Below are 14,508 nucleotides of genomic sequence, written 5' to 3' on the forward strand. Positions count from 1 at the left end.
TACAGACTTCTGTGAAGTCACTATTTAAAAAAATATTTATAAAATGGAAATATTGACAAGACTATAGGATAGTCCACACAATGCCTACCAGAGCTCCATATTCAATCCCCTCTCTTGATAGCTTCCCTATCCATTATCTCTCTGGGAGTATGGACCCAGGATCATTGTGGCATGCAGAAGGCGGAAGATCTGGTTTCTGTAATTGCTTCTCTGCTGAACATGGGCATTGGCAGGCCAATCTATTCTCCCAGCCTGTCTCTCTTTCCCTAGTGGGGCAGGGATCTGGGAAGGCGGGGCTCCAAGACACATGGTGGGGTCCTCTGCCCAGGAAGTCAGGTTGTCATCATGGTATCATCTGGAATCTGGTGGATGAAAAAGAGTTAAGATATAAAGCAGAACAAATTATTGACTAATCATGAACCTAAAGGCAAGAATATTGCACGTTTCATCTTTATCACCTTTTCTCTGCCTATCTCCTCTTTCCCAGGCTCTCCTGCTGTTGTTTGACTTCATACCTCTTATTACAATGAGAAATTCTGCTTTCCTTCATGCTAGCCTGTGGTATCTTGATTCTTTCCTGTTTAAGGATTTAGGACTAACAAAAGGATTGAGACTAACACAAAGCAAGTCAGTAATTTTTTGCTACACTTGGAAATTTTTGAGCCACTAAACAAAAGCTAAGTTCAGGGCTGGGCGGTGTTGCACCCAGTTAAGCACACATAGTAATAAACGTAAGGACCTATGCAAAGATCCAGGTTCGAGCCACCCAGCTCCCAACCTGTATGGGGGGGGCACTTCACAAGCGATGAAGCAGGTCTGCAGATAGATGTCTTTCTCTCTCTCTCTTTCTATCTATCTCCTCTTCCCCTCTAAATTTCTCTCTATCCTATCCAATAAAATGGAAAAAATGGCCACCAGGGATAGTAGATTCATAATGCCAGCACTGAGCCCCAGCAATAACCCTTGAGGCAGAAATTAATTAATTAATTAATTAAAGTCTTTTTAAAAAGCCAAATTCTGGGTTTGGCAGGTGGCTCACCTGGTAAAATACATAGATTACAATGCTTAAGGAATCAGGATCAAGCCCCTGGAGAGAGGCTTCAGGAAGGAAATTTCACAATTTATTAGAGAAATGCTGTGGTGTCTCTTCTTTTCTATCTCCCTCTATTTTTTAATTTTCATTTATTATTGGATAGAGACAGAGAAATTGAGAGTGGAGTGGGAGATAGAGAGGGAAAGAGACAGTGGGACAACTGCAGTCCAGCTTCACTGCTCATGAAGTGTTCCCCTGCTGCTGGGCACCAGGCACTTGAACCTGAGTCCTTGTGTGCTGTAATGTGTGTACTCAACTAAGTAGACCACTTCCCAGCCCCCTTCTCTCTTCCTATCTCTGTCTCTCACATTTCATCTGGAGGGAAGGGGGAAAAATGGCCCTCGAGAGTTGTGTAGGTACCATGCCCAAGCAGTAACTCCGGTGGTGGTAAGAAAGACTAAGCTGATCCTTTCTAGGTCACTCACTGAGGGTGGTAGGCCATGAAGATTTGCTACAGGATTTAGATTTGCTGCAGAATTCTCTAAAGCTGGGAAGCAAATCAAAATTATTCAAGTAGATGTTTTTTTAAAAAATATTTATTTATTTTTCCTTTTGTTGCCCTTGTTGTTTTATTGTTGTAGTTATTATTGTTGTTCTTTCTTGATGTCACCATTGTTGCATAGGACAGAGATGGAGAGAGGAGGGGAAGACAGAGGGGGAGAGAAAGATAGACACCTGCAGACCCTATAGGTGGGGAGCCGGGTGCTCAAACCAGGATCCTTAGGCTGGTCCTTGCACTCTGCATGCGCTTAACCCGCTGCATTTCCACCCGACTCCCTCCCAGTAGATGTTTTACTTCACTGGAAAGTATGTGTATTTACAGGTGCTGGGGATCTGGTTTTTTAGGAAGCATGCTGACCATCTTTGTACATACTAAAATGAGGGAATTAATAATACTTATAGCTGTTAACAAAATAATTTTTTTTTAAAAGTCAGAACTTATATAACAGTCTAGAAAGTTGAGGGCCTGTAGGAGTCTTGGGAGTTACTGAAATGGACCCATGTTCAAGACACCTTTTCCAGGTTACTCAAGTTTCGGTCAAGGTGAAGATTTCCTTGCAGTGCTCAGTGACAACTGGGAGACCAGAGTTCATTGAAAACAAATTCCTTGATCCACAAGCCTGCAACAGTGAATGAAAATTACAGAGCCTGGTGGATATAATGACTTTCCATACTGTTCACATTTTGATAGTATTTGCCAGATTGTCACTGTGGATTATATCAGTATGTCCTCTGGAGAATATGACAGACTCCCTAAATTATATAATCCATCAGATGCAATTTAGTTTGTATCCCATCTTTTTAAAAAAATTTCTTTATTGGGGAATTAATGTTTTACATTCAACAGTAAATACAATAGTTTGTACATGCATAACATTCCCCAGTTTCCCATATAACAATACAACCTCCACTAGGTCCTCTGTCATCCTTCTTGGACCTGTATTATCCCCACCCACCCACCCCCACCCCAGAGTCTTTTACTTTGGTGCGATACACCAATTCCATTTGAGGTTCTACTTGTGTTTTTTGTTTTTTTTTCTGATCTTGTTTTTCAACTTCTGCCTGAGAGTGAGATCATCCCATATTCATCCTTCTGTTTCTGACTTATTTCACTTAACATGAATTTTTCAAGGCCCACCAAGATCGGCTGAAAACGGTGAAGTCACCATTTTTTACAGCTGAGTAGTATTCCATTGTGTATATATACCACAACTTGCTCAGCCACTCATCTGCTGTTGGACACCTGGGTTGCTTCCAGGTTTTGGCTATTACAAATTGTGCTGCTAAGAACATATGTATACACAGATCTTTTTGGATGGATGTGTTGGGTTCCTTAGGATATATCCCCAGGAGAGGAATTGCAGGATCATAGGGTAGGTCCATTTCTAGCCTTCTGAGAGTTCTCCAGATTGTTCTCCACAGAGGCTGGACCAATTTACATTCCCACCAGCAGTGTAGGAGGGTTCCTTTAATCCCAAAACCTCTCCAGCATTTGCTGCTGTTACCTTTTCTGATGTATGACATTCTCACAGGAGTGAAGTGGTATCTCGTTGTTGTTTTTATTTGCATTTCTCTGACAATCAGAGACTTGGAGCATTTTTTCGTGTGTTTCTTGGCCTTTTGGATCTCTTCTGTGGTGAATATTCTGTCCAATTCCTCCCCCCATTTTTGGATGGGGTTATTTGTTGTCTTGTTGTTGAGTTTGGCAAGCTCTTTATAGATGTTAGTTATTAAACTCTTGTCTGATGTATGGCATGTAAAGATCTTCTTCCATTCTGTGAGGGGTCTCTTGGTTTGGGTAGTGGTTTCTTTTGCTGTGAAGAAGCTTTTTTAATTTGATGTAGTCCCATAGGTTTATACTTGCCTTAGTCTTCTTTGTAATTGGATTCGTTTCATTGAAGATGTCTTTAAAATGTATGTGGAAAAGAGTTCTGCTAATATTTTCCTCTAAGTATCTGATAGTTTGTGGTCTAACATCCAATTCCTTGATCCCCTTGGAATTTACTTTTGTATTTGGTGAAATACAGTGGTTCAGTTTCATTCTACTGCATGTTTCAACCCATTATTTCCAACACCATTTGTTGGTGACTCTGCTTTCCCCATGTAATAGTCTGGGCCCCTTTGTCAAAGATTAGATGTCCATAGGTGTGGGGGCTCACTTCTGGGCTCTTAATTCTATTCCACTGGTCAGTGTGTCTATTCATGTTCCAGTACCAAGCAGTTTTGATGACAATGGCCCTATAATACAATTTGAGATCTGGGAGTGTGATGCCTCTGGTTCTGTTCTTTTTTCTCAAGATTGTTTTGGCAATTCTAGGTCTTTTCTGGTTCCAGGTAAACATTTGTAGCATTTGTTCTATTCTCCTAAAAAAATGTGGTTGATCAGAGGCGTGAGGTTCATGTGGCTAAGTAGTACAGCCTTAGGGATAAGTGAGGCGGCAGTTAGAGGAGTGGGAGCAGACAGCTCTACTGAAAAGTCTAAGGGGAAGCAGTCCTCGAGATGACAAAATCAGTACAGTATTGGACCCTCAAGCATAAGGTCCTTCCTGAGTTCAATTCCCAGCATCACATGTTTTCTCTCCTTCTCTCTAATAAATAAAAGACTAAGAAAAAGCTGGATACCTGTGAGGCCTGAAGGGGAATGCCTGAATTGCCAGTTGGGCTGTGGAACATTGTCCCCAAATCAGTGAGGATTCCTGAAAGACTATGGATGAGGCAAACATAGATGGAGGACAAATTAGGAGGCCCAGAAGTACTCTAAGTAAGTCAGAAAGAGTTGTGACAGGTTATATATATATATAAAAAATGTGGTTGGGGTATTGATGGAGATAGCATTAAATGCCCCGGCCTGCGGGGTTATCGACGGAAACCTAGGGTAGGGGGCGAGAGAATGGAGGGGACAAGAGACACGAAGAACAAGAGCAAGACAGGTTTCTGATCAAGCTCTGAAAATTTTATTTTACAGCCGCATTTTAAGCACACACCATGAGGAAGTTCTGCTAAGGTAGTGGGGGGAGGGAGGTGGGTGAGCAACTTTCCAAACAGTTAGATGGTAATCGCAGTTACAATGATCAGAATGTCCGTTCACCGGTTATGTGAGAGACTTAGCTAAGGTTTTGGCTCCCGGCAATTAAATTTGTATATGGCTTTGGGTAGTATATTCATTTTGATTATGTTAATTCTTCCAACCCATGAAGATGGAATATCTTTCCACTTCTTTGTGTCTTTTTCTATTTCCTTGAGTAGTGACTCATAATTTTCAGTATACAAGTCTTTCACTTCTTTGGTTAGGTTTATTCCTAGATATTTTATTGCTTTTGTTACTATAGTAAAAGGAACTGATTTCTGGATTTCAGCTTCTTCTAATTTAGTGTTTGCATAGAGGAATGCCACTGACTTTTGAATGTTAATTTTGTGACCTGACCTTACTGTATTGCCTGATGATATCCAAAAGCTTCTTGCTGGATTCCTTGGGTTTTTCTATGTGTATTATCATGTCATCTGCAAATAGGGAGAGTTTGACTTCTTCTCTTCTAAACTGTATGCCTTTAATTCCTTGCTCCTGTCTGATTGCTATGGCAAGAACTTCCAACACTATGTTGAATAGTAATGGTGATAGTGGGCTTCCCTGTCTAGTATCTGATCTGAGTGGAAATGCTTCCAGTTTTTCAGCATTGAGTAGGATGTTGGCTGTAGGTTTGCTATATATAGACTACACTATCTTGAGGAGTTTTCCATCTAGTCCCATTTTTTGTAGTGTTTTGATTATAAAGGAATGTTGTATTTTGTCAAAGGCTTTCTCTGCATCTGTTGATATGACCATGTGGTTTTTGGTCTTGCTTTTATTGATGTGGTGGACCACGTTGATTGATTTACGTATATTAAACCAACCTTGCATCCCTGGAATATCCCATCTTTTCATTAAAAAAAATGTTCACTGTTTACTTTTCACTGATACATCATTGCATTTTAACACTGTGCAGATTGCAAATGTATATCATGGGAAGTTACTTTGTACATTCTCTTTGTCTTGATTTATACTCTATACCCACTTTCCCCCTTCTTTTCAGGTAATCACCACTTGGTCTTATAACCTAGAAGTTTATTGTCTTATTTGGTTCATCTGTTTGTTTTCTCTGGATACCACACATGAAATCACATGGTGTTTGTCTCTCTCCACTTAGCACATTTCACTAAGCACAACACCATCCATGTTGTTGCAAATGGCAGGATTTTATTTTTTTATATAACCGAATAGTATTTTATTGTATATCTACATCATATCTTGTTTGTATTTGCCAGTAGGTAGGTAGGTAGGCACTTAGGTTGTTTCCAGTTCTTGGCTATTGCAAATAATGTAATAAATGTGGAAATATAAATATGTCTTTGAACTTAACCCACTTTTAAAAAGTCTGCTATGTTAGTGCTTGTGTTAGCTTGTGTTCCAATAGTTGATAAGATATGCAGCCACAGGCAAAAACTGTCAGACAATCTGATATCAGTGGAAAAAAAAAAGACTGAAAGATTACTAGTCTTATTGATTGTGTAGTCTAGACAAGATTGCACTACTTTTAAAAAATATTTTATTTATTTATTAATGAGAAAGATAGAAGAGAGAGAAAGAACCAGACATCACTATGGTAAATGTGCTGCTGAGGATTGAACTCAGGACCTCATGCTTGAGAACCCAGTGCTTTATCTACTACGTCACCTCTGGGACCACCAAGATTGCAGATTGTGGCACATTTTTGGGGAGGTTATTTTTCTAAAAATTTGGCTTACTCATGTCTGCTTTCTCTGTAACAGACTTTCTTATTTTTTTTTTTTATCTCAATCCCACTTTATATTTAACTAAATTAATCCTGTCTTTTATGATGGAATGGGTGCTTAATCCATATGCTTAAAGCTTATAAGAGTTTTCTCTGATTATTTCACCTGTAATATAAAACAATTTCATTTTCTCAACAAAATCCTTCCTACCAAATTTTGTTCCTTGAATATCCACTCATAAATTGATTTCAAGCAAAAGAATGATATTATTGGGGGGGCTTGTGGCAATGTATTGCAATGTATAGCTGTTCTATTAGCAAAATCTCACCCAGAATAATTTTTTTCTCTGGATTTGATAAATTATAAAATGTTAAATAACTTCTGAAATGGTATCATCATTAGCTGTTTGCAAAAGGAAAACATGAGAAGAAAACGTGGTTTGAATCTCAAGACTTTTGTAGAGCTCTGGGAGGTGATCTAGCAAGTATCAATAATAAAGAGGAACAACAGGCAATATGGCGGCTGGTGACGTGAGTATCGTCTAAACCTAATATTCCCCCCACCTTTTTTTTTTTAATATATACTGGTTGGAAAAAAATCTTTTTTTATTTAATTTTTTATATTTATTTTATTTATTCCCTTTTGTTGCCCTTGTTGTTTTTTTATTGTTGTAGTTATTATTGATGTCATTGTTGTTGGATAGGACAGAGAGAAATGGAGAGAGGAGGGGAAGACAGAGAGGGGGAGAGAAAGATAGACACCTGCAGACCTGTTTCACCACTTGTGAAGCGACTCCCCTGCAGGTGGGCAGCGGGGGCTTGAACCGGGATCCTTATGCCGGTCCTTGTGCTTTGCGCCACCTGCGCTTAACCTGCTGTGCTACCGCCTGACTCCCTGAAAAAAATCTTATATTGCCAGAATTGTTGGCTCATGCTGCTAATTGGAATATATATGTTCTCAAAGCTATGGACCCTTCTTAATCTAATTTTACTTCTAAATGCTTAAACTGCATAGGTACAAATCCCACAATGCATTGTTCTATAAGCGTACAAGACAGTCAGTACATATTCTTAAACAAATACCTTTATTTTATTGCTTTATAACTATTTACTTTCAGGCAATGACTTATTTATAGGATGTCCATGTGCCCTACTAAAAAAATACACATGTACTATATACTGTTTTATTTTATTTATTTATTCATGAGAAAGACAGGAGGAAAGAGAGAACCAGACATCACTCTGGCATATGTGCTGCTGGGGATCGAACTGAGGACCTCATGCATGAGAGTCCAGTGCTTTATCCACTGCTGCACCTCCCAGACCACTTGTATACTGTTTATAGCTAGTCATTAAAATCTACTAACCAAACTTTCAAATGTGAGTAGTTCTCATAGTTAACCAGATTTATGTCAAACAATAGTGTAAATTTTCTTGTATGTTTCAGGGCTAGTGGAAGCTACCACGAACTATTCTGGTTGGGACTGACCTATGGAAGTCCATCAGAAGGTTTCACTTGGAGTGATGGTTCTCCTGTGAGTGATTAGACTTGATATGTTATTGTCTTCATCTACCATATTTCATGTTAATATTATCCTCTGATTTAATTCAATTTTTTAAAGAGAAAAGTCATTATGGTAGCTAGAGATAGTATTTTTTTTCTACATAGAATAAATGGTACTTTACCATTATTACTCTACTCCTGCTTAGTTTAGTTCTGTTCACCAAAAACATACCATAATTGACTAGAAAAAAATGTGAATGATAAACCCACTCCACTAGTTTATATAAGATGATATTGGTCTTCTACTTTTGGAAAATTGGTGTGGCATTATGTAAAACAGTGTTTTGCAGTTTCTTACACATCAGGGAATCTGGAAGCAATTTTTATTATTCCTGTAAAAATGATGTCTTGGTCAAGACTTCTCCATTCTCAGATAGAGAAGTAAAAGGCTGTCTGGCCTCTGATGACAAAGGGCAGCAACTCACAGGCATGACAGGAAATGATTATATATAATTTCAGTTCTATCTTCTCTTGAAATCCACCACCTTCATTAAAAGGCACTCAAAGAAAATGGCATGTTTGATGGCTTCATGAATTTTATACTTTTATCTCTGGAAGAAAATGGATCTTAATGCTTAATGTAAAATCCAGTGGGATGTGATTCCATATTGAAGACTTCTTAAGGGACCTAAAATCAGACCTTCACTTATTTTCTATTTTGGTAAAGTTTGGGAGCTTTGCTAGCAACCTATTTAGATCTTTTTCTTTTATAAGAATAATAAATTGCATTTCTTTATCTCACTTGGAATTTCCAATATTTCATTGATGCATTATTCTTTAGAAGACATTTGTTTAGTTATTATTGATACATTTTTTAAAAGACTATCATTATATTTTCAACTGTATTTTAAAAATAGTTTTTACTTATTTTGGATAGAGATAGAGAAATCTAGAAGGAATGGGGAGGTAGAGAGGGAGAGAGACAAAGAGAAAGAAGGCTTACAGTACTGCTTTATCACTTATGAAGCTCTCCTCTGCATGTCGGGACTGGGGACTTGAACTCAGGTCCTTCACACTGTAATATGTGTAGTAAATCAGGTGTACCACCACCTGGCCCCAATTGAAGCATTATTATATATATATATATATCATCATTAGAGCTTCACTGCTCTAGGCTACCTTTTTCAGATAGAAAGACAGAAACTGAAACAGAGAGAGAAAGGGAAAGATACAGGACTAAAGCTATTTTCAGAATGGTGGGGGCTGGGCTCAAACCTAAGCTGTGTGCATGACAAAGTAAGTTCTCTATGCAGATGAGTTATCTTGCTGACCCTCAAGTATTGTCCTTTTAAGAATGGATTATAGTGTGACTGAATGGTAGTGCACAAGGTTATAGCGCACTTAGTACAAAGTGCAAGGACTTGAACAAGGATCCTGGTTCACAAACAGTGAAGCAGGTCTGCAGGTGTCTGTCCTTCTTCTCCCCTCTCCTCCACCCCTCTCAATTTCTCTCTGTCCTCTCCAATAAAAAAAAAGGAAAAATAGCCACAGGAGCAATGGATTCATAGTGCAGGCACTGAGGCCCAGCAATAAACCTGGAGGCAAAAAAAAAAAAAAGGATTATAAAATTAGGAATTCCTAATACTGAAAATCATTTTGTTAGGTTATTCCTGTATATAAATTTTATTTTTGTGACCCTGAATCTATTATATTTAATAAGAGTAAAAAGTTTATAATAGCCAGTAGCATGCTATATTCAGCTTCAAAGGTTTCATGAAATGGAAGCTATCTCTTTCCTACCCATATCTGTAAATCTTGCTTTTTAAGGAAAGCTATTGTGAAAAAAATGAATTTAAAAAATACAAATGTATCTTTCTTTTTTGTTTGACATTGGCCTGACATCAATGGTTAATGGTTGCAATTTAATGTTTCTAACTTAGGTTTCATATGAAAATTGGGCTTACGGAGAACCTAATAATTACCAAAATGTTGAATTCTGTGGTGAATTGAAGGGTGATGCTGGTATGACCTGGAATGATATTAACTGTGAACATCTTAACAACTGGATTTGCCAGATACAAAAAGGTATAGTAATCTGTCTTCTCCTTTATCTCTGATTGGAGACCTGACCTCCTGACACGGCCCCCCACCCCCCGCCCCAATATTTTTCACTTTTTTGGTTGAACAAATCAAACAAAATAAGAGAACTGACAGGACCCATCCTGTCACAGGATAAGAATGAAGTTGCTGAGTGCAGATAAATGTCCCAAGGGAACAGAGGATCAAAAGGCCACCGGGAACCCTGGACAAGAGTCACGTCCTTCAGAGCAGTTCCCACAAGCTATGACTCTGGCTCAGGTTCTACAGGGATAGAGAAGCAAAAAAAAAAAAAAAAAAAAGGAAAAAAATTGAGGGTGGAGGGGAAGATAGAATGAAAGATAGACACCTGCAGACCTGCTTTGCTGCTTATTAAGTGTACCCACTGAAGGTGGGGAGCCAGATCTTTGTGCATGTACTTGCACTTAGTACTATGGGGCTTAATCGGGTGCACCACTACCTGGTCTTAAGAATGCAATTTCTTTCTTTCTTTCTTTCTTTCTTTTTTTTTTTTTTTTTAGAACTTTTCAACCTCTGACCTTCATTAGTTATCCAACAGCTGGAAGGTTCCCTAAGTCTGATGATTATCCTTTGTGTTGATTTCTCAAGTAAATGATTGATCATTAGAAATAAAAGTGCCGTTTTGATGCCCTTGATGTGACTAGACCAACCATGGAATGTTGATTATAAAAAAAAGAAAATAGCAATGCATGTTGTCAGGCAATGTCCATATCCCAGTGTCCCATATGTTCAGGTCAAACCTTGAGATCAGATGATCCAAGTTGTTACATTGAGATAAACAGATCCTCCCCTGAAGCAGAATACACACCACTTCCTCCCTTATAAACACATAAATGCCCTCTGTTGTCTGGCAACCTTGGCAACTTCCCCCATTCTGTTGCCAGAGGCTCTGAATGACACTTCTATTGTTTGTCTGCTCATTTTCCTTACTTTTCTGTTTGAATTATTGCTGTCAGAGCATGAAGCCCTAGATTCTTCTCCTGGTACTACATATACTGGAGTCACTGCTCTGATCTCTTTTTCTTTCATGAAATAAATAAATCTTTAAAAAAAGTACATATATATCTTGAAAATGGAGAATAAGCTGTGACCAGTATTTTGTTAGAGGTCTTCTAGCTTCTGATGACTGATTCCCTTAATGTATTATTTGTAGTTCTACCTTTGTAGATATTAAATAGATGAAATCCAAGTCTAGATTACCCAAGTCTCTTTTTACAGATTTCCAAAAAGTTGAAGCATATCATTAGTTATTTGGGAAAAATATATTTAATTTTTAATGAAACATATACTTATTATTTTTTTAATATGGTGTGAGGATTAATCCAAATTCTGGCCCATGTACACTATCACCTCTGAGTGGTCACCCCAGTCCATATCTTTTCATTCTTTCTTAGAGATAGACAGACAGAAAAAGAGAGAGAGGAGAGATATCACAGCACTGTTCCATCATCCATGAAGCTCTCCCAATACCATTCATAGTGCTTCCATGTGGTCCTGGGACTCAAACCCAGATGTACCTGGAAGGTGTGAGACCTGCCTGGTGAGCTGTTACCTGATCGCTAGAAACATACATGTAAGAAGAATAAAATTCTCTGAAAGCAATGTATTTTACAAATAAATAAGCCCATATGTAATCATTTAAAATAATAAGATCTTAAGTAGTTTCATAGCTAATTTTAAGATGACTGACTATAAAAATAGCATTTGTAGAGAGATGTTTTTCATACTACTTCTCAACACAGATTACTAAATTCTCTTTGTGGATGATAAAATTGAGAATAAGAAATTTAAGCACAGACTTAGGATTCAAAGCTGTGTTTTCTCAATCCAAAACTCATATTTTTTTGTCCCTTTGCACAATGTGACTAGTTATGTCTTGAAGTTTCAATTTTTGGCAGCTATAATTGGCTTAACTTTTAAATACTAATCCCATTTTCTTTAATTTGCCTCTCTTGTGACATGGCAGGAGAGTTAGAGACTAGAAGGGAGGGAGGAAAGAGAAAGAGAATTGTTCAGATTTAAGCTCCATGAACATGAAAGCAGGAGGATTTGTAGTAGGTCTAGAAGTTCAAACACACTTATTTTTATTTTTTTTGCCTCTAGGGTCATTGCTGGGGCTCAGTGCCTACACTGCTCCTGGAGGATATTTTTTTCCCTTTTGTTGCCCTTGTTGTTTTTCATTGTTGTTATTATTATTGTTGTTATTGCTGTCATTGTTGTTGGATAGGACAGAGAGAAATCAAGAGAGGAAGGGAAGACAGAGAGAGGGAGAGAAAGATAGACACCTGCAGACCTGCTTCACTACTTGTAAACTTGTGAAACAACCCCCCTGCAGGTGAGGAGCCGGGGGCTTGAACCAGGATCCTTGAACCAGTCCTTGTGCTACTACCCAGCACCCTCAAACACACTTTATATCTCCCTTTCCTTTGTTTTACAGGAAAAACACCAAAGCCTGAGCCAACACCAGCTCCTCAAGACAGTAAGTGTCTCCTTATTTTCTGATCCTTATTTAGTGATAGCCTTTTAAATTTGTTTTCCTTTTCTTTCTCATCCAAAAAAAAACAAACAAAACAGTTTCCTTGACAGGAGGGGATCTCATGGAAGTTTGAATCTTCACTATACAAATGTTCATGTTCATGTGCACATAGGGAATATTAATGCAATTTCTCAAGGCTTTGTAAGTCACCTCCAAGAGCCCATGATTCTTCTTTAACACATGTATTAGTTTCCTGAGTGCTGCAACAAATTACCACACACTCCATGACTTAATGTAGTGTGCATCCCTCCCACCCCAACAGCCCTGGAGGTCACAAATCTGAAATCACAATTACTGTACTGAAATCTAGGTGTCTACAAGACCATCTTCCGGAGACTTTCATAAAAAATCTTCCCCTTGGTGGTCCGGGAGGTGGCGCAATGGATAAAGCATTGGATTCTCAAGCATGAGGTCTCAAGTTCAATCCCTGGTAGCTCATGTACCAGAGTGTCTTTCTCATTAATAAATAAACAAAATCTTGAAAAAAAAGAAAGAAAAAGAAAAGAAAAAAGAAAATCTTCCCCTTGCATTTGCAAACTTCTAGAGCTAACATGTGTTAGCTTGCACGTGTTGGTTCATGGACACTTCTTCCATCTTTAAAGCCATTAGCAGCATTTGACTTCATTTGTCACATAGTCTTCTTCTTCCCTACTCATCTCTTCCTTTGCCTCCCACCATAGAGATGATTGTAGTGGTATTTAAGACTCAACCTAGTGTTATTTAGGACTCAGCTCTTTTCATCACTCTATCCTCAGTCACAGCTACAAAGTGCCTTTTTCCGTAAGTGGATACTCACAAATTAAATACATAGGACCTGGATATCTTTGAAGAGTTATGTCCAGCTAAGTACAGTGTAGAACCATAGAATTCCATGGTTTGGATCAAGACTTAGAAACCCTCTGAGTACATGAATTCTTTGATTCTCTACTTACATACTGAAGCATGTACGTTTAAGAAGTTCTTTTTCATATTGACATGAATATGTAAGTTCTAGTCCCTGAATGTAAACTGCCCAAGTAGGTATATATACCTAAGTCCTTCCAATTTTGCTATGCTACTGATGAAAGTGCCATACTTACCCATCAGTGTCGCATGCAATATAGTTGGAGAGAACCAAATTATCACTCCTGTGTGTGTGATGCTCAGGATTAAACTTAAGACCTTATGCTCCAGAGTCCATCACTTTACTACACTGCTTCCCTGTCTTCTAGCTGCTCTGTCTTTTGTGCTTTTGTGTACCAAATATATCAGATTATTTAACTCATCTCAATAAAATCATTCACTTTTTTTTCATTGATTCTTTAGATCCATCAGTCACTGAAGATGGGTGGGTCATTTACAAAGACTATCAGTATTACATTAGCAAGGAGAAGGAAACCATGGACAATGCACGGGCATTTTGCAAGAGGAATTTTGGTGATCTTGTTTCTATTCGAAGTGAAAGTGAGAAGAAGTTTCTGTGGAAATATGTAAGGACATGATTAACTGAAGAACAGGACAGTGGCATGTGATAAGCTAAGATAATGTCTATGATGAGTTCCTCAGGTTAATTCAAAATTATCATCTGAGTTTGAACTTTTGGAGGTCAGGGCAAATGTGCAAAAGGCAAAGGAGTAGGGGTGGGTGCTAACTGGGTTCTGCAAATGACCTGGTTCCTTAAATATTCAGCGCAGAGTCAGAGCTCAGGAGCTGTTTCAGTCTGGGCTTTGCATGACCTTGAGTTCACTAACTTGACTTTCAAAGATTGTAATTCTTTTCTGGTTCCATAATTACCATTTTATTTTATTTTTTAAACTTTTTTAAAGGGCTTTTTAAAAAATATTTATTTATTCCCTTTTGTTGCCCTTGTAGTTTTATTGTTGTAGTTATTATTGTTGTTGTTGTATAGAACAGAGAGAAATGGAGAGAGGAGGGGAGAAGGATAGACACATGCAGACCTGCTTCACTGCCTGTGAAGCGACTCCCTTGCAAGTGGGGAGCCGGGGGC

General features: G+C 38.3%; 1 protein-coding gene across 1 annotated transcript in view; it reads left to right on the forward strand.

The window, feature by feature from the left end:
- Positions 1 to 14,508, forward strand: part of MRC1 (mannose receptor C-type 1) — a 113,581-nt gene that overhangs the window by 69,217 nt on the left and 29,856 nt on the right. Inside the window, exons 13-17 of the mRNA XM_016189657.2 lie at positions 6,767 to 6,894; positions 7,811 to 7,898; positions 9,808 to 9,952; positions 12,423 to 12,464; positions 13,827 to 13,990. Of these exons, the coding sequence (XP_016045143.1) occupies positions 6,767 to 6,894; positions 7,811 to 7,898; positions 9,808 to 9,952; positions 12,423 to 12,464; positions 13,827 to 13,990 (567 nt within the window). The remainder of the gene's footprint in view (positions 1 to 6,766; positions 6,895 to 7,810; positions 7,899 to 9,807; positions 9,953 to 12,422; positions 12,465 to 13,826; positions 13,991 to 14,508) is intronic.

Source organism: Erinaceus europaeus, chromosome 6, assembly GCF_950295315.1.
Source record: "Erinaceus europaeus chromosome 6, mEriEur2.1, whole genome shotgun sequence".
In the NCBI taxonomy this organism is placed as follows: domain Eukaryota; kingdom Metazoa; phylum Chordata; class Mammalia; order Eulipotyphla; family Erinaceidae; genus Erinaceus; species Erinaceus europaeus.